Below are 20,763 nucleotides of genomic sequence, written 5' to 3' on the forward strand. Positions count from 1 at the left end.
ACACACACACAGAGACACACACACACATAGACACACACAGACACACACAGACACACACACACAGACACACACACACAGACACACACACACACACAAACACACACATAGACACACACACAGACACACACACACAGACACACGCACACACAGACACACACACACACACAAGTTGTAACAACCAAAATGTCTGCAGACATTGCCAAATGTCCCGAGGGGAAAAATCATCTGTAATTGAGAACCACTTCTCTAGAGAAGAAGAACCTCGGAATATAGGAGCTTGTGTTGGTTATAATGAAATATAGATTCCAAGTGAGAACCAAGTTGTGTAAAGTTAAAGGTATGTTGTCGTTTTTAGGTGCCGTCGAGTCGGTTCCGACTCGTAGCGACTCTCTGTACCACAGAACCAAACACTGCCCCGTCCTGTGCCATCCTCACCACGGTTGCTATGTTTGAGCCCATTGTTGCAGCTGCTGTGTTGATCCATCTTGTCGAGGGTCTTCCTCTTTTGCACTGACCCTCTACTTTACCAAGCATGATGTCATTATGCTGATCAGAAAACTTGATTTAGCTGCGATCAACCAATTTATCAGCAAGAATTTATTGAGCACCTACATTGTCCCCAACATTGGGCTACACATTATGAGAGGAAATAAAAGAAATATCGGCTACAGTCACAGGTTTCAAGGCATGTACAGTGATTAGTAATTTTTAAAATTGAAATACTACCAAGGACAAAAGCATAAAGAAAAATCTGCCCCCAAAGATATTGTTTGGCCTAGCTGTTCAGTCAAGACTTAAATTAGCCATCTTGTTCTCTTTGTAACCATGGACAAGTTGTTAGCTCTCTTGAGTCTCGGTTTCGTCTTCTATAAAGTCAGGCTAGCCAACACCTGTTTTTTTGAGTGTGAGCTGAGCTAACGCATGGGGATGTGCTGAGCATGATGTCTGGTCCCTCGAGGGGGTCAGGAGAGGTGGGCTTCCTTTCTCATTTCCCTCAGTTTTGTTTTTGGAAGAAGTGAAAACCTTTCTGTGTCAATGCCTCACTTGATTCAATGAACATACCAAACGTTGTTCAGGCCCTTCAGGTTCAAGATAAACATCCCTGACCGCCACCCAACTTCCTTCCTGCCCACACAGTTTGGTTTAAAAACACTCTTCAGTGACTTCAGGTAGAGTTCATTTTTCTGTTCTTAACACTGTCCCTCTCTCATCCACCTCTCTGGCAGCGAAGCTTCCATAAACCGTGCTGGAAAGCCCTCTACTCCAGGCTCGGGGACGTGGGAGTAATTAGTCCCCAAGGAGAGGAGCAGGCCAGCGCCAGGCTGCGTATCTGCCAGCGAAGGTCTAGAAATCCAGAGCCACCCATGGCCTAGGGTTTTCAAGAGGCTTCCAGGGGCGTCTGGGGCCCCCTTGACTATAACCTGGGCTCCTGAGAACTATGATCGATGCTCAAATGATAACACCCCCAGAGTGTACTACTTAGAACCCCCCAAGATCCCATGCCCCTGCTTTTCCTTATGAGTTTCCGTCTACCTGGAATGCCCCCTCCACCCTCAGCGCCATTTTGCGTTTGGTTCTGATTCATGGTGACCCTGTGTAAAACAGAAGAAAACATTGCCTGGTCCTGCACGTCTTGAGTCCATTGTTGCAGTCACTGTGTATTTCAAATGCATCTAACCCAGGGGGCTTATCTACCAGCACTATATCAGGCAATATTCTGTTGTGATCCATAGGATTTCCGTTGGCTGATTTTTTGAAGTAGACCACCAGGCCCTTCTTCCTAGTCTATCTTAGTCCGGAAGCTCCGCTAGCCACCATGGGTGACCCTTCTGGTATTTAAAACACCAGTGACATAGCTTCCAGCATCATAGCCACACTTAACAAACTGACAGAAGGGTGGTGGATTCCACTTTTCACGTGGCTCAGTTATCATCACTCCGTGACGCCTTCTCTTCCCCCCAACCCCCCAATCTTGCGCTCCCGCCCCCACCTCCACCCCAGGTGAAAATGAAACTCTCCTGTCTTTGCTCCCTGAGCGCTCTCTCCAAACCACCATCAACGCACTTGTCACACATGTGGCCATCTTGAGGACAGAACCTCGGCCTCCTTCAAGGTCCCTCTCCAGTGCCCAGCCCTGACTTTGCACACAGTACGTCTGTAGCAGTGGCTGATGGATGGCTGGATGAGTAAAGGCGTGGACATAGATTTCATGGAGACCTCTGGGCCAGGTTGCCGCAGAGTAGATCAGTGAGTCCAAAGCAACTGCCTCTTTGGCTTCCTTTAGGTCAGTCTGGAGCAAAGGTTTCTTTTCTTCTTTTAATTTTTATTGTGCTTCAGGTGAGTTTACAGCTCAAGTTAATTTCTCTTTCCAAAATTTATACTCATGTTGTTTTGTGACATTGGCTGCAATCCCCACAATGTGACGGCACTCTCCTCCTTTCCACCCCGGGTTCCTGTGTCCATTTGCCCAGCTCCTGTCCCTTCCTGCCTTCTCACCTTTGCTTTTGGGCAGGTGTTGCCCGTGTGCTCTCGCGTATTTGATTGAACTAAGAAGCACGTTCCTCACACGTGTTATTGTTTGTTTTATAGGCCTGTCTGATCTTTGAAAAGTGGGCTTCAGGAGTGGCTTCAGTTTCAAGTTAGCAGGGTGTCTGGGGGCCATGGTCTCAGAGGTTTCTCCAGGCTGTGTCAGACCAGTAAGTCTGGTCTTTTTTTGTGAATTTGAACTCTGTTCAACATTTTTCTCCTGCTCTGTCCAAGACTCTCTGTTGTGATCCCTGTCAGAGTGGTCGGTGGTGGTAGCTGGGCACCACCTAGTTCTTCTGGGCTCAGGCTGGTGGAGTCTCTGATTCATGTGGTCCTTTAGGCCTCAGAGCAAAGGTTTCTTGATTTAGTCACAGCAATGCTGAGCAAAAATAGGTCTGATGGGTGTTGAAGACAAAATCCACACCCTGAACATCTGTGACTATCGAACTCCCATGATACACTTAGCAGAACGCAAGGAAGGACCCTAGGGCCTTAGTGTCCTCGGCAGGCTGCCTTCCTGGGCAGTGTTGATGGTTGGCTTGTTGCAGATCCCCTGTGCAAAGATGGACCTGCTGGTAGACCCTGAGTCTGCCGCTGAGGAGGCTTAGGGCCTCAGGAATTGGGATCTCTTTGGTGAGGTATTGCAGAGCTCTCCTTAGATACCAGCAGTGAGAAGCCATGGTGTCAGCGTGCCCCTAGCTGGGCAGTGAGATGGACTTTCACCAGTGGTCACTTTGAGTGGACGTGTGTACCGTGCACCCATGCACCCGGCCTCAGCTGAGCCAAGTGCTGAAGTTCTGTGTGCAGCTGTTACGAGTCCTCAGGTCCCTTCTGTCGATGCTGGTGGTTAGTCAGAGGATTTTCCCTTTGTCTTCAAGAATCTGGCGTGGTCGGTATTTGTCCCTCTCCACCCCAAACCCCAAATGAGAAAAATATGTGGCAGAGAGTAACCCCGTGGGCGTCAAAGGAGAAAGCAGGCTCCATAAACTGCATAATATGTGGCATGTACTTTCCCTGGGGTAGGGTTAAATCTGACACCTGCTTGAAGCTCCAAAAAGGTCCCCACCACCCCAGCTGAGGTTTCAGCTGTTTCTTTAATCTACAGGGCTATCTCAGTCCAATTGATCTTGCTTGTTCCTCTTTCTGTGGTAGACCTGAGGACTAGGATACCAAAACCAAACCAAACCTGTTGCCATCAGGCTGATTCTGACTCATAGCAACCCTAGAGGACAGAGAACTGCCCTGTAGGCTTTCCAAGGAGTGGCTGGTGGATTCCAGCTGCTGACCTTTTGGTTAGCAGCTGAGCTCTTAACCACTACACCTCCAGGGCTCTATGAGGACTAGGATATAGACTGTGAAATCCTTCTAGAAAAGTAAAGCACCCTTTCCTTGTGCTGAGGGGGTCAGGGAGAAGCCACAGGGAAGGGCAGGTCCCTGGGGGCCGCTGGGGGGGCTCAGGGCCCACTCATCACCACCCTCCTCTTGCTTCTTTTATCGACCCCACACTGCAGCCTGAGCAACTTCCCAAAACCCACACTTGCTCCTTTCACTGCCCTGCTTAAAACCCTTCAGTGGATCCACGCTGCCCGTAGGATGGGGCGAGGGTCTTGGAACGTGGAGTATGGACCCTGAAGTGCAGCTCTCTCTTAGGTTAAAAGTGTTCCAAATACAGAATAACCTGAATCAATGTTACATGGAGATGACCCTAGATGCGCCTGGATCACACCAAGGTGCCCGTCCCTAAAACAAATAGACCGTCCACACTCATTGTTCAGGTGGCCTTTGAGACCCAGGGGACGGACCAGCTGGAGAGAGGCCGTGGGCTTATTTCTCTCCCAGAGCCTGGAGCCGTCCCTGGTGGTGAGAGTGTAAGAGAGAGGTTGCAGGCTAGATTTTGGAGCCTGGCAGCTTGGGGTCATCCCTTCCCCTGCCACCTAGGAGAGATCTGACCTTGGGCAAGTCCTGGAGCCTCCATTTCTTCTCACAGTTGCTGTGAGGAGTGAATAAGGCCATGCTTTGAAGTGCCTGGTACAGAGCCTGACAAGACAACAAGGAAGAACCTAGCATGTAGCAGGTGCGAGTCAATGAGCTGTGGGATCTAGAGCTCAGGGTCGTTCTGTTGTACGTAGGGTCACTATGAGTCAGAACCAACTCAACAGCATCTGACAAGACAACAAGGAAGAACCTAGCATGTAGCAGGTGCTAGTCAATGAGCTGTGGGATCTAGAGCTCAGGGTCGTTCTGTTGTACGTAGGGTCACTATGAGTCAGAACTGACTCAACAGCACCTGAGAACAACAGAACTCAGGGTCTCAGAATCAGTGACCTTAGTAAAACAGCTTGTATTTATGGAACCCTGGTAGTCTTGGAAACCCTGGTGGTACAGTGGTTAAGAGTTCGGCTGCTAACCAAAAGGTCAGCAGTTAAAATCCGCCAGCTGCTCCTTGGAAACCCTATGGGCAGTTCTATTCCGTCCTACAGGGTCGCTATGAGTCAGAGTCGACTCGATGGCAATGGGTTTGCTTTGGTTTTTTTTAATAGTATATCACCAGTTTATCCATGAAAAATGTATAAATGGACTGTAATGGGGTCAAGATTATTATTGTCAAATTTTCTTAGGACTAGATTTGAAATTCTAAAAGTAATTCAATTTCAGATTCTGATTTTAGTTACTCTGCTGTCTTCTGCATCTCTTATTTGTGGATAGTTTTCTAATCAAAGTTTAAAAGTGATAACCCTATAAATCAGCCACTTCGTCAAAACAGAAACTCTTCCTTTTTGAACTTAATGTTTCATATCCAAATTCAATTTTCATGAATATTTTGTACCCTCGGTTTTTTTAGGTTATAGGGCCATTGTTTTTAGCTTGTTTATTTGCTTTGTTTTTCCAAGTAGACAATCTCCGGGTAAAAACATGGACCACTGCCTAGTAAAGATTGGCGCGCAACCGCTGGGGCCCTCCTCCGGAGGACACCTAGTGACCCCACCCATTTCTTCCCCAGTCCCTCATGGTGGCCCCATTTGACCATTTTGGAGACATGAACCCACCAATTTGTTTAAAGCAATTGACACCCTACTCTGGAAAATGCACACCCAATTTTGCAGCTATATTTCCCCCAGAGGGTTGGTAGGCCCCATGATCACCCAAGGTACCCTTAGGTTGAGTGGTCCCAGGTTAAGAATCGCTGCCCTGAGATATTAACTGCTAGTAAAAGCTTAGTATACACACCCCCAACTCCTCCATCTCCCAGATGTACTTGCCTTTTACCAGGAGTGAACTTGGCGCAACTGAAGGGACTCCGGTTGTAATGGTGGAACTTGAATTTCGGACTCTAGCAACAAGTATGCTGTAGAGAATTCTTGGGCCAAGGATCAAGCTCTTACTTATTATTTATTTACTGTACGGTATGCTTAATTTTTAGGAGCCCTGGTGGCATAGTGGTTAAGAGCTCGGCTGCTATCCTAAAGGTTGGCAGTTCAAACCCACCAGCCACTCCTTGGAAACCCTGTGGGGCAACTCCACTCTGTCCTGTGGGGTCGCTGTGAGCTGGATTCGAATCGACGGCAATGGGTTGGACTTTTTTTGTTTGCTCACTTTTTATCTGACATTTTCAAACACACTCATGGCTCAGTACCAACACATCCCAAAGCCCCCAAATCAAGGACTTAATAGCTGGAACCTTCCGCAAACAAACTTTGTCCGCCAGGGGTATAAACACAAAATGGAAATTGCCCAAGGTTAATGCTGTGCTGTTTTTACAGGAGGAAAACTCATATTCTATCAGTGAAGTGGGAGCATATCTGACTGACTCAAATCCAGGTTAGTACTTAGAGAACGGCTTTCCCGCTAATGATGGCATTTTCTCATCCCGTTGAGCCCTCTCATCTTTGATGCTGCTTTCCAGAAACGGACTGAGAGTAAACAGCTGTATGACTTTAGGGAGTTTACTACATCTTCATCTGCTCCTGAAGGAGGTGGGACTAGATTACGCCTGAGGTCATTATTAGCAACAATCAAGAAGAGTTCAGTGACCTTCTGACAGGTCTGCTGCTGATGGTGCAGTTTATCCCATTCTCTTGGAATCATGGAGTCCCTGGGTGGTGCAAACGTGCTCGGCTGCTAACCAAAAGGTCAGAGGTTCGAGTCCACCCAGAGACGCCTCAGAAGAAAGGCCTGGTGATCTACTTCTAAAAGATCAGCCACTGAAAACCGCATGGAGCACAGTTCTACTCCGACACACAGGGGGTCCCCGTCCGACTCACAGCAGCTGGTTTTCTTGGAATCATGCATTCATTCAACTCAAATGCTTTTGGTGCCTGCTGCTATAGGTGCCAAACCCTGTATTAGGCGCTGGGACTCCGTGAGGATCCAAACAGACGGTCCCTGTCCTCAGAGACCTTACATTCTAGAAGAGCGAGAGAGACCACGGACACACACATCAAGTGACAGTGCAGTGCCAAGTGGTGCCACGTGCCATGAGGACGCGCCAAGCAGAGCGAGGGGCAGAGAAATGGAAAGCTATTTTAGATGGGGTCGTCAGGGAAGCGTCTCCAGAGAGGTCATGTTTGAGCAGAGGCCTGAAGGAAGTGAGGAAATAACCAAGGAGATCTCTAGGCCTGGGGAAGCTTTTGACGGGTGACGGAAACAACAAACACACAGACGCTAATGGGTGCAAGGACCAGCAGGGCCCCCAGAGAGCAAGGGAGGCAGCAGAGGGGGTCTGAGGGAGGCCAGGGGCCAGAGCAGGTAAGGCCTGTAGGCAAAGCAAGGTGAGGACTTTGGATTTCATTCTGAAATGTGGTTTGATGCCATTGGAGGGCGTGACGTAAGGCGTTGGTGTGTCAGGCTCACTTTGGTTGCCGTGAACAGTGCTGCCCATAGTGTGTGCAGCAAGGTGGACAGAACCCACACTGTGATCAGTTCTAGAGAAATAATGCCCCCGTTCAAGTCAGGTGCATTTCTCCGAGGCCTCAAATGTTCTCCTGGGAAGTGCAGACTTAGACACCAGTTGCTTTCAAGTAGATTCTGACTCATAGCGACCTTAGAGCGACCCTATAGGACAGAGTAGAACTTCCCCTTAGGGTTTCCAAGGAGTGGCTGGTGGATTCGAACTGCCGACCTTTTGGTTAGCAGCTGAGCTCTTAACCAATGGGCCACCAACAAACCGTCATTGAGCATCTCCTCCACGCCAGGCATTGAACTAGGAGACTTCATGTCTGCTTTCTGCTTTTCAAAGTTCGATGCTGTGGCTGGCTTGAACTTATTATTTCGTTCATTAATGAACACGTACTAAAGAAACGGACCGAGAAGTGAACATATGGACAAATGTCTGTTTAAAATATTAGCTCTACAGTATTGGCATTGTTCAAGAGTGTGCTGTCAATGACGATTAGTTAAATGTAAGAAAGATGTCATAGTTGACAACTCGCTTTCATATACTTTAACCCCTTAGACCGGTCTCCCAATATAGGCTGTGGAAACATATTGTGAAATAGTGTGAAAGTTAACAAAATTAGCTAATATTATCACTAGGCATGGGCCAAATTTTAACCATCAATAGGGCAGTAACCTCTCAAATGCAGGGAGGGAAAAGTCAGACCAGAAGCTGGTTTAGAGACTGAGAGAAGGGAAGAAAACAGTTCTAGGTCCCGCGTCTCTGCTTTGATTCATTAAGGGGTCATGTGACTGAAAGTTTCAGGGAGCAGTCTTACTTCTCTTTTTCCTGAAGTGTTTGTGGGCACCACTCTGTAGCTCCCAAGCATTGAAATATTTCCCACTAGCTCTGTCCCCAATGATTTAAAATAACTGAAGAAAACATTCCCAACATTTCTCATTTCAATGTTATCACGTTCCAATTTACATAAGACATCCCCCTATGTATGACAGAGTACCAAAAAAGTCCCCACACAGCACCAGGGTGATTTTTCATGGGAAGAAGGTGGCAGAACCCCAGAAAGCCAAGTCTGAAAGGAGATCATTTGACCACGCACGGGTCACCCAGCAACAGCTGGACTCAATGAATGTACTCCAGGATTCTGCCACATCTGTATTCCACCTCTGTATTTTCAGAGAGAATTTATCAAGGAAAGAAAAGCGCCATGGTGTGGTTTGAGACGATGGTCGGGCATTCCTTCAAGTGCGTGAGTGAGCAGAGCATCAAGCTGTCACCTCACCTTCAACTGAAAACAGTGAATGTCCAACTTCAAGCCTTTGATTTTGAAGGAGACCGCTTTGGAAATGGTGAGTTGTGGGTTCATCATGTCACAAACATAATTTCAGAGGCCCAGGAGTAGCACTGAGTTATTTTTTGTCTGAAGCTGTCTAAGGGGCAAGAATCCCATGAGTTTCCTAGAATGGGATGATCCTACAAAGCTCTTGGGGTTGAGTTTCTCTGGCCCCCTTTCTCTCCCACCATTCCTTTATGACTCAGTAAACCAAAAGCCAAACCTGTTGCCGTAGAGTCGATTCTGACTCACGGCGACCCTGTAGGACAGGGTAGAACTGCCCCTCCAAGGCACGGCTGGTGGATTCCAACTGCCAACCTTCTGGTTAGCTGCTGAGCTCTTAACCACTGCACCGCCAGGACTCAATACCAACCTCAAAATCAGATACCTTAGCCCACTCACGTCCACTCTCTTCCAGGCCACATTCGACTAAGACAAACTCATTCAAAACTGACAATCAGCAGAATATGTTCTCCTTGTCTGACCCAAACGCACGTTCTCATTCACTTAAACACACACCCACCAGCTCAATCAAAAACATCAGAAGACACCACCTATGACCACAGCACCCCCTCCCCACAATGTTTACATGCTACTGGGCATGGGTGGACTCAAGTGTGCTCGAGAATGCTTTAAAGATCCTGTGTATTCGTGATTCTAAAATTACAACGATTTCAGGGTAGATTCTATTCCAGTGACAGAGGGAAAGGAGAAAGATGCAACAATTCGAGATAGAAATAAACTCTGCAGGGTCCCTCGACTCAGTTACAAGCTGTCCTACCTCATCATCAGCGTTAATCTCCTTCAGCTTCAGCTTAGGGGTTTACCCACCACACACAGAGCTTGTCTGGTGACTGACGGGGAAACAGGTCTAGGAAGTGGGCAAGGGGCAGACAGGGCAACCTTCCAGAAAACACTGTCCTCCCTTCCAGGAACACAAAGTGTTCCAGGGGTTCCTGCATCTGGCCAGGAGGCTCCCGAACTTCCATTTCTAATGTAACCCTCTCACAACAACTCAACGACATTATGAGTGCCTCTCAGTTGTCAAAAGTTCTCCATGAAGCTAGAAGTTTCGCCATAAATTAGGTGTTTATAAAGCAAAGCTGAATTCGCTTTTGGCTTTCATGAGAAAATTAAAGATGTCCCTGGCAGGAAACTTCTGGCGTGCTCGGTGGAAGCATTCAGCCCCGGAAGGACTAGGCGCTGCTGGCCGTGGTGTCCTGATACCTGCAGATTTCTCTGCGTCCTCTCACCTGTGCCTGCGGCTTACACCTTCACACGGGGCAGGACTGGGTTTGAAAACGTCCTAGGAGTTGTTGCCCTCGTTTTGCCACCCGGTCTCAAAGCTCCAACTTTTGGGGAAACTAATTTATTTCTGTTAAAAGAATCATTTATGAAGGTTTGGAAAAAAAAAAAAAAACTCTGTAATCACGTGATCCTAGAACAAGTTACCAGCTTGCCCTTATTCCTCCTCAGAAGCGGCATGTGAAGCAGGAAGTGAACGGGTCTGAGAGCTCTTAGCGGCAGAGGTTGGCAATCCAACTTTTTGCAGCAGCCCCACCTGTTTCCTGTACAGGGCTCACAGTGAGAGATAGAAAAACTATGTTTTTTCTTTAAAAAAATTTTTTTTAGTTTTTTTGAATTACCATTCACTAAATAGTTCCCCAAGCAGGAAATGTTAGCGTTATCCTTACCCACACTCCTTCCTGTACCCCTCATACAAACAGTCACAAACCCCCATTGTCCTACCTCCAAAATATTTCTCTTGTTCACACCACTGTTACGGCTTCAGCTCACCTCCGTATTCCCAGTCTGCGCTTCAGATGTCACTAAAGAAGCCCAAATGTCAAAACATATGTTGCTCGGTGAATAACACTTTCTACCAGAGAGTAAGGAGCCCTGGTAGTGCAGGGGTTTAAAGCACTCGGCTGCTGTCCGAAAGGTCAGCAATTCAAACCCACCTTCTCCACAGGAGAAGGAAGTGGTCATTTGCTTTTGTTAAGATTTACAGCCTATGGGACAGCTCTACTCTGTCCTCTAGGGTTGCTATGTGTCGGAATCAAGTGGAAGGCATGCAACAACAAATGGAAGGGAAAAAGGAACGAGTTAAAAAAAAAAAAAGTTATAATACAATGTGGTGCTTTAAAAGGCATGTGCAAAGGGCTGCGGAGCTGGGAGGATGATGTGGTTCACACAGCCGTGGGGACAGGGATCAGAGGAGGCCTCGATGCATGACCTTCAGACAAAGTCTGGAAAAACTGGAGAAGAATCCAGCAAGTGTAAGTGTATGGTTTGGTCATCCCAAACCATAGAAGCCTGGATGTGAGGGCGATCCGGCTGTGACATCTGTCACCCCATTGATGGCCAGGGTTGATCTGCTGATCTGGCTGGCTAGGCGGTGTCCCCCCTTCCTCCCTCACTGCTCCATGAGTGTCCCTCCTGAAGCTTCGGGCTTGGTCAAAGAGGCTGACCTTCCCTGACAGAGGAGAGGACCATCCTTCTATCAAGGGTATATGAGTAGCTCCCCCGCTAGACCCTCCAAACAAGCTCTTGAGGTCCAGACCGTAGAAGCCTGACTCCCGCAATCTCCACCCTCCTTCCTATAATCCTGGGGTCCCCGGGCTGCCGAAGCAGCCTCTTTGAGGCATAGTGTTTGGGTGGAGAACTTCTGCCATATCTGTTGATGCAGGTCCCTGTACCCAGAGTTGAGAAACAGGGCTCCAGAGCTCACCCTGGCTTGAGAATCAGGGCACAATAGTGATCCTGACCCTCTAGACCAAACACAACCCAACCCAACCCAACCCATTGCCGTTGAGTTGATTGCTACTCAAGGTAAGCCCATGTGTTACAGTGCAGAACGGTGCTCTATAGGGTTGTCTTGGTTGTAAGGAGCCCTGGTGGCACAACAGTTAAGTGCTTGGCTGCTACCCAAAAGGTTGGTGGTTCGAACCCACCCAACAGCTCCACAAAAGAAAAGACCTGGCAATCAGCTTCCATAAACATTACAGTCTAGAAAACCCTATGGGCAGTTCCACTCTCTCACATGGGGTCACTATGAGTCGGAGTCGACTCGACGGCACCCAACAACGACAATCTTTACAGAAGCCGTTCTCCAGGCCCTTCTTTTGCGTTGCCACTGGGTGGGTTTGGACCGCCAACCTTTAGGCTGGTAGTCCAGTGCAAACCATTTGCAACACCCAGGGACCATTCTAGACCAAACCAGTGTTTCTCAAAGTTGGATCGGCCTCCCAGCCTGCGTCAGAATGACCTGGGCTCCACCTCAGACCCACTGAGTCGTAATCTCTAGGGCCTGGGGCCTGGGAATCTGCATTTTAATACACTCCCCCAAGTGATTAAAAGCACTGCAGGTTTCAGACTCATTGCACTGACCCTTTCGCCCCCATTTTCACCCGTCTGAATGTTGGAGGCAGCAGGTGGGGGCCTGGCAGCTCCCTCTCTCCCTCAGTTTCCCCCTCTGGGAAGCTGAGGCACACAGGACCAGTCTCCCTTCCCAGCGTTTGTGACCAGGCTATAACACCTGTCACTCTGACTTCAATTGCAGCGGATGCATGCTTCAGTGACAGAAGCAGAAGAGAAATCCCTGGGGCCGTGGGCCTGAGTATCACAGCACTGTTAGTCTTTTTGCTAACAGCATGCCTGGTGGCCAGCAGGAGGCCCAGTAGAGGATATGAACGCATATAAGGCCCCACCTTCCTGAAAATGGGCAAGGTTAAGGCCTTGGGAATTCTGGTTTTTCACATCCAGCCTGAAATGAAGGGACTGACTTCTCTAGTCGCCCATCCCAATGTGATTAGCAAACCTAGCTTTCCACCAAAGGGCCATCCGAAAGCTGGTGAAGGGGGACCCCACCCCACTTCCTCCAGTTGGCTTGGGTAGGCCATGCCCAACGGGCTTAAATCCCCCTTCCACACCTGCATAAAGCAGGCCTGGTTGGGAGAACTAGAACTAGGGGACAAGAGACAGGGACAGATTATCCAATAAGCAAGGTACGTACACATGGATTCACTTGTACTTACTTACTAATCTGTAGTGCACAATTTCATCATCAAAGATTTCTATCAAAGATGTGATGAAACCTGTGTGAAACTGTGCGCTACAGATTAGTAAGTAAACACAAGTTAAGTCTGTGTGTACCTTGCTTACGGGTGAACCCGGCCCGAGAGAGACAATCCAGGTGCTTTAAGAAGGAGAAAGACAAATACTGAAGGGGGAATTGTGGAGAAGACATTCTGTCGGAAACTTCACCGAGTCATCCTGTACATTTTAAAGTCTCGATATCCATGATTTAAAAAAAATACTACTTTAAAAAAATGCATTTCCAAGTAGATTCTAAAGTGATTTTAAACTCCTGAATTTTGCTCAAGTTCTGGTTGACTTAAATTACAGATAGTCATACTACAATTTTTTTTAAAGACATCCTACAGTATTGTTATGTATTCTTAGTAGAGAATTAGAAAACATCGCCAACACTTCATTTTTTTAATGTAAAGCACATACCAAAGAACCTGGCAAACAAAAGACGCTCGATAAATGTTAGTTCTCTAATTTTTTCACCTTCATTTGTTCTCTGCCGGTTTAACACCTTTTCTCTGATTTGTCTCTGTTTTTCTTTAATTCTGCTCTACTCTTATACATTTATTAACTTTATTGTTTTTATTTTGGGCCATTGGGGAGAGGCAACGTATTAAAACAATCAGAAATGGCAAACTAGGAGAGGTAGACCTACCCACATTATGACCCCTTTCCTTTCCTTTGCGAACATTTACCAAAAAAAAAAATTAACCAAGAAATTACCAATTGAGAATGACTGATATGAGGAGGAAAACATTTCTATCAAAATGTGGCTTAGACTGTTATTCACGGTTTTCTATTATTTTGGCTGTTTAAATATGATAATTAGGGTTTTTCTTTCATGGAAAAGGGAGAGTAATGGGCTTCTGGGTGTTTTACCTGTTATTACTGACAGGAAATTTTCTTGTTTTTCTACATTTTCCAGAGGTGCCATTCATTCTGTTTAACAGGAAGTTCGCAACAGTTGGCAACCGTCCTATAACCATGCTTACCTGAGAAATTTGCTGGCCTCCCTGGGCCGTTTTTGGTTCTCTCCACTTTCTTGGCAGTGACGGGTGGTGAGCGGGGAGGGCACACAGCAGCTTCAACAGAGCTTGGAGAGTCCCTGAGCCCTCTAGAGTATCAGGAAATTCTGGTTTCCCTTAAAACAGGAGGATGCTTGTGAAGAGCCGGATGTGACTCAGACTAAACAGGGAGGCAGGGCTTCGGAGCGTGAGGTCCCTTTCCATCTCCCCCCTCAAACAGGCATCAAAAGCACCCCACTCCAGACTCCCACGTTGGCATTTCCGCCTCAAGTGCCCTTGAAAAGCGGTACATTGCAGAGCGTGAGAGGTGTGTGGAAACCTCTCCTACAGCCGCTGGAGGGAAGAAGGGGAATTTAAACATCAAGAGCGGAGGGATAAGACCGTAACCTGTAACCACTTGTTGTCCAGTCGCCTCGGACTTGCGATGTCCCCGTGTGTGTCAGAGTAGAACTGTGCTCCACAGGATTTTCAATGGCTGATTTTTCAGAGATAGGTTGCTAGGTCTTGGAGGCCCCTCTGGGTGGACTCCAACCACCGACCTTTCGGTTAGCGGTTGAACACTTCTGTGTCCCGTCCCTCCGCAGAGGGCTAAGGCAGTTCACTTTAATTTTCCTTTCTGCCATCTTCAATGAGCGCTTTTGGGTGACGGCTGTTGCTCAAAACCATTAAAAACCCGTTCCCGTCGAGTTGATTCTGACTTACGCGCGACCTTGTGGGAGAGCAGAACTGCCCCAGAGGGTTTCCAAGGCTGCCATCCTTACGGAAGCAGACTGCCACATCTTTCTCCCACAGAGCGGCTGGTGGGTTCAAACTGCCGACCTTTTGGACGGTAGCCAAGCGCTTAACTACTGCGCCACCAGGGCTCCTCTGTGCTAGTCTTAGACAAACAAAATCTCCGCTATTCAGCTTATGAAGAAATGATATGCTTAGCACTGGCTAACCAAAACCAAACCATGGCCATCCAGTTCATTCCGACTCATAGCCACCCTATAGGACAGAGTAGAACCGCCCCACAGGGTTTCCAAGGCTGTAAATCTTGGCAGAAGCAGCCTGCCACATCTTTCTCCTGCGGAGCAGCTGGTGAGTTCAAACCAACGACCTTTCGGTTAGCAGCCGAACGCTTTAACCACTGCGCCATTCCTTATCCCCTCCATGCCAATTATCTTTAGAATTAATTTGAATTAACATTCTAGTAACCACAAAGAGCAAAGTCTTCATTTTAATGACCAGTAAATAATGCCCAGATGTGTTACTCACTCTGAGTTCTGTCTACTTCCCGGGGTGACTGGGGCTCAGGCAGGAAGCCTCATCGGAAGTCCCGGATGGGAAGGTGGTGGGATTGGGGCTGAGGCAGATGGTCTGTGTCTCAGGAGGCCTCCTGGGTTTCTTCCCGTGTTGCCTCCAAGCCTGTCCCCTCTGGCTGCAGGCCTTATGAGGAGACCCTCTGGCCCTGATGCTTGCCGATGCCCAGTCGGGCTATCGGCGTCTGTGAATGAGTCTCAGAGGTCCTGCAAGGGCTTTTCTGTCCTCTGGGCCTCACTTGCCCCCTGCCGTTAGCCCTTCTACTACTTGCCTGCCTGGCTGGTTTCAGCTCGGTTTTTCCCTTCTACTGAGGGTAGAAGGGACACCCTGCACTTACGGACCCGCTGCCCACCAGTACACTCGGACTCATGGAGACCCCATGTGTGTCAGAGCAGAACTGTACTCCATAGGGCTTTCAGTGGCTGATTTTTCAGAAGCAGATCGCCAGGCCCTTCTTCCAGGGCGCCTCTGGGTAGACTCGAACCCCCAACCTTTCAGTTAGCAGACCAGCAAGTTAACCATTTGCACCACCCAGAGACTCCAGAAATAATAGAAACCTTCCCTAATTCCCACCTGTAGATTAACCGTTGCTAATTTTGATATATTTCCCTCCCATGAATATTATTTTACATCATAACTGCAGGCATAGTGAGTATACAATTTCTGTCCTTTTCGCCTTTACCTCATAAGCGTTTTCCCTTGCTGCTAAAGACTCAAAGTCTCATTTTGATGGCTGCCTTAATATGCTATAACATTATCCTATAATTTACTTAACTATTTTATAATTATTGAGAATTTTAATTGTTATTGAGTGTTTGTGGTTATTAATCATGTTGTGATTAATTTATTTATATATGTGCCTGAATTTTTTTCTCCCATAGGGTGACTTTTTAAGTCAAAAATGGAGACAATTTAATACATGTACATGGTAAAAAAAAAAAAAAATTAAGCACTACAGAAATATATGAAATGAAAAGTAGGGATTTAAGTAGCCACTAGAATCTTCTTCACAGAATTTCCCTTCCTCAGTATCTAACAGACTGATTTTTGAAAGTTAAAAAAAAACCACCAGTAGTAGTCAAAGACAGAGATACGGCCTAATGCGATGAGCTCTTAAAGGCTGGTGAACAAGAAAAGAAACAGAAGCTGCTCGGAAAGAGCAGAGAGCAGGGCAGAGCTAGACTCCTAACCCTGCTTCTCCCCACGCCCCCACCCCAAAAATCCATGTGATGAGAGAGGAAAAAACCCTGTAAACTCTTACTACCATTCCCAGGTCTGGAGAGAAAAACAGTAGGTCGCTTTATCTTTTCCTTTTTCTGACCTTGTTGTTGTTGTTGTCCTGTACCTTTGAGTCATTTTCTACTCATAGCAACCCCCGTGTGACAGAGTAGAACTGCCCCACAGGATTTTCTCGGCTGCAATCTTTGCAGAAGGTCTTTCTCCCAAAGAGCTGCTGGGTGGGTTGAAACTGCCAGTCTTTCAGTTAGCAGCCTAGCTTAACCATTTGCGCCACCCAGGGACCTGAGATAATCAGAGTTAATGGTAAAACATTAAGATTAAAGCATTATAGGGAAGCTACTAGGTATGGAAGATACTTTTTTTAATAATATTTTATTGTGTTTTCAGTGAAAGTTTACCCATCAAATTAGGTTCCCATTTGACAATTTCTACAGTGAGACAGGTTACATTCTTCACAACGTATCAACATTCTGTTTAACGGCATTCTGGTTGTTCCATTTCTCGTACTCTAGTTTCCCTACCTCCTTATCTTCTCATCTTTGCTTCAGAGTAATTGTTGACTTTTCATCTCATGTAGATGTTTTTTTAATGGAGCACCGTACTCACAGACAAGATCCTTTATTTTGTGAGCCAATCTGTTATTTTGCTAAAAAGATGATGTCAGGGGATATTTTGGTTCCAGGTTTAAAGAGTATCTCAGGGCCATAGTCTCAGGGAGTCCTTTAGTCTCAACTGGCCCAGTAAGTGTTTAAATCATGTGAATTCATTATATATTCAAAACATATTTTTAAACACTCTAGGAATGGTAGTTATCAAATAGAATGGAAATGTTATAAACCTGGACAACATTAAAAAAGTTATATAACTATTAACATTTGGAGTTGAGGAGAGGGAGACGGAAGGAGATCTGTTAGTGCTGATTTTCCAAAATAGTACCGTTAGACAATGTCTAAACTGGAAATGCACAGTTTAGAAAACACGTAATGCCTCCAACGCATTGCATAACCTCTTAATGTACTTCATAATCTTTCGGTGTATTTCATAATCTTTTAATCTGTGCTTCATCTCTTTTTTGAACCTTAGAAGATACTTTTATGGAACAATATTTCCTGTGACAAAGAAATATTTATTTGAAGTACAAGAATTCCTCCAGTTCAGTTTTCATTTTTTTCTTCTATTAACTTGGAGCAAAATTAAAATCAACAGTTTTAATAAAATAACGTGTATAATCCTATTTTAATAAAAGTATTTCTATTTCTTTTTTCTATCCCTGTATCCTTATAATTGGAAAGAAACGTGCCTGAAATAATGCATATCCATGTTAGCAATGGTAATTTCTGGGTGGCTGGGTTTTAAGGCAATTGATTTTTACTTTTTCATTTGTGTTTTCTGAATTGTTTTCATGATTTATAGTGAGCATGTAACATTTTTAAAAAATAGAATGATTCTTCTTTAATCTTGCATATGAGTATACACACTCACATACACACCCAGAGGAAGCAAATGCCTCAAAAGTTTTCCAGTGATTAATTGGAGTAGTGGAAATGTGACTGGAGAGTTCTTTTTTGTGTGCATCTGTCTGCATTTTAAGAATGTTTAAACAACGTTGAATTAAATAGTATAAAACTGTACAGAAAGTGAAAGTTGCTCCCCATTTGTATCCCAGTCCTTCCCTGGCTTCTTGTGTATCTTCACACAAGACACTTCTGTTTGGGTGCACATGAGGGACTATGGTCCCACTTCACGTCCAGGGTCTTAGGGAACTTCCATCTCTGCGCCCTGAGATCTACCACATTCTTTTTAATGGCTGCCTTCGATTTGTCGTATGAATGTGCCCTATTAAATTCTCCCGAAAGATAACAGCCTTGAAAATCCTATGAAGCAGTTCTACTCTAACGCACAGGGTAGCAACTATGTGTTGGCAACTAACAACAATACCTGAAGAAGGTTATCTTATTTAATCCCCCAACTAGCCTATGTATTATTTGCTTACTTGATAAATGAAGAAATCGCAAGGTTAAGTGAACTGCCCAGCGTCACACAGCTAGTTCGCAGCGGAATTAAAACTCAACCCCAGATCTGTTTGACTCCTGCCGCTCATGGTCTTCCCACACTGGCCTGCTGTCTGGTCCGTCAGCACCACACCTCACCCACCGTGACCGTGACCGTGTTGTTTTCTCTCCTAGTGGACGAGTGTACCTCTGACTACACAGTCGTGCTTCCGGTGATTGGGGCCATTGTACTGGGTCTCTGCGCTGTGGGTCTGATTGTCTATGGAGTCCGCCTGAGGCAAGAATCACCTGGATACCAGAGGCTCTGACTGGTGCCCGAGGAACAGAAATAATGGCATTTAGAGAATTCTTTAATCATCCCAGATGCTGGGGGCTTCCCTCACAGTGTGGGTTCTTCCAAGAACGTAGACCACCCTCCTCCACAAATACAGAGCCATTCTGATTTACTTTCGAGCAGCACATCGATTTCTCAACTCTTTTGTTCATGCTATGAAAGATTTAGTGAGCTGTTTAAGGGTATTTTCCAGTTTCCTTCAGAATATTCTAACCACTCAAAACGGTTTAAGATATATTAATTAGCATAATGTGTGTAACGTGGCACATGCCTTCAGATTATGGACCAAAATGTCAGTTGTCATTAATGCTACCTGTGTTTGCATTGGGGATTTTATTTTACCTTTGACTGTTTTCATTTTAGAGTATGCCATCTGCTTTGTCTACAAAACACACTTTCAGTGGTTTGATTATCTGTTTTATGTGATATCCATCTGCCTGGTGATGTACTTACCTCCTTGTCCGCTTTAAGTGTTTTTTTAAAAATCATCAAAAAAAAACACAACATACCACAGGATTTCTTAAGTTTTTTATGGGAAACCAACTAGAGGAACAAATCAGCTTACATTTGCTCTCTTGATGACTCCTGCTCCAGAATCACTAAAGACTAAGAATTAGGTGACTCAGGGGACAGGTTTAAATACTCATCAATAAACAGTACTGGTGGTCCTTATTTGTCCAGCACGTAGGAACCAGATGGTAACTGAGCAGTTTATACACATTTCATTTAATTCTCACAACTTGTAAATGGGTGAACTCAGACTTAAGGACATTAAACTGCTTAAATGTCCCCCAGCCAACAGGTGGTAGAACCAGGATTCAAATTCACGCTGATCTGGTACCAAGGCGTCTGCTCTTTTCACTGTACCTAGTTATCTATAAAGGAGCCCTGGTGGCACAGTGGTTAAGCACTCAGCTGCTCACTTTGAACCCACCAGCCACTCCTCAGGAGAAAGATGTGGCAGTTGGCTTCCATAAAAGATCTACAGCCTTGGAAACCCTATGAAGCAGTTTTACTCTGTCCTATAGGGTTTCTATGAGACGGTATCAACTTCACGGCAACGGGTTAGTTAACTCTAACGAGCCCTGGTGGTGCAATGGTTAAGCGCTCAGCTGCTAACCAACAGGTTGGTGGTTTGAATTCGCCCGGTGGCTAGACCAGGTGATCTGCTCTCGTAAAGGTTACAGCCTAGGAAGCCCTATGGGGCCGTTCCACTCTGTCACACGGGGTCGCGATGAGTTGGATTTGACTTGATGGCACCCAACAAGAAGAGTTGCTGGCAAGGACGATGATGCTAAGTGCTGCTGAAGCCTCACACCAGCATATGCTCCATTTTTACAGAGGAAGTGCATTTATCCAGAACTATAAGAGATGAGGGTAGAAGACAGGACGACTTTACAAATAATGAAAGAGTCTATCTTTAATTAGTAAACATCCCTACTCACTTGAAGGAGTCTGGGGTGAGGAGCTCTGTAAAACATTAAAGGTCATTTTCTCAAGTTCAAGGGATTCTTTAGCTGTAGCTCTAGAGATGAAGGAATGGACTAAACTTCTCGAGGTATTTTTCATTTCTTTGAAAATGAGAGAAATCGTCTCACCTCTTATGAACTTTCTCTCTTGAGTGTAGACCCCCCTCTTGTGGTAAATTGCTTCTTCTGCACTTTTATATTCACATTTTCTATTCTAGTTCCCTGTTTTCTGTAGAGACACAAAGAAACCAAACCCACTGCTGTCAAGTCAATTCTGACTCATAGCGACCCTATAGGACAGAGTAGAACTGCCCCATAGGGCTTCCAAGGCTGTAAACCTTTACAGAATCAGACTGCCACATCTTTCTCCTGTGGAGCAACTGGTGGGTTCAAAACGTTGGCCTTTTGGTTAGCAGCCAAGCGCTTTAACCACTGTGCCACCAGGGCTCCTTATTTCTGTAGAGCAGCCTGCCAGATATTTTAGTTCTGCTTGTCTTTACTGCCAAAGAGGGGAACTAAATCGGGATATTAATGGACAAG

The 20,763-nt window shown here is 46.0% G+C and overlaps 1 protein-coding gene across 1 annotated transcript in view; it reads left to right on the forward strand.

Annotated features, from left to right (window-relative positions):
- Window positions 1-19,258, forward strand: part of LAMP3 (lysosomal associated membrane protein 3) — a 32,096-nt gene extending 12,838 nt beyond the window's left edge. Inside the window, exons 4-6 of the mRNA XM_023736815.1 lie at window positions 6,288-6,345; window positions 8,596-8,766; window positions 18,595-19,258. Of these exons, the coding sequence (XP_023592583.1) occupies window positions 6,288-6,345; window positions 8,596-8,766; window positions 18,595-18,728 (363 nt within the window). The 3' untranslated portion in view covers window positions 18,729-19,258. The remainder of the gene's footprint in view (window positions 1-6,287; window positions 6,346-8,595; window positions 8,767-18,594) is intronic.
- Window positions 19,259-20,763: the final 1,505 nt, after the last annotated feature.

This window comes from Trichechus manatus, unplaced genomic scaffold (assembly GCF_000243295.1).
Source record: "Trichechus manatus latirostris isolate Lorelei unplaced genomic scaffold, TriManLat1.0 scaffold00092, whole genome shotgun sequence".
Classification (NCBI taxonomy): Eukaryota; Metazoa; Chordata; class Mammalia; order Sirenia; family Trichechidae; genus Trichechus; species Trichechus manatus.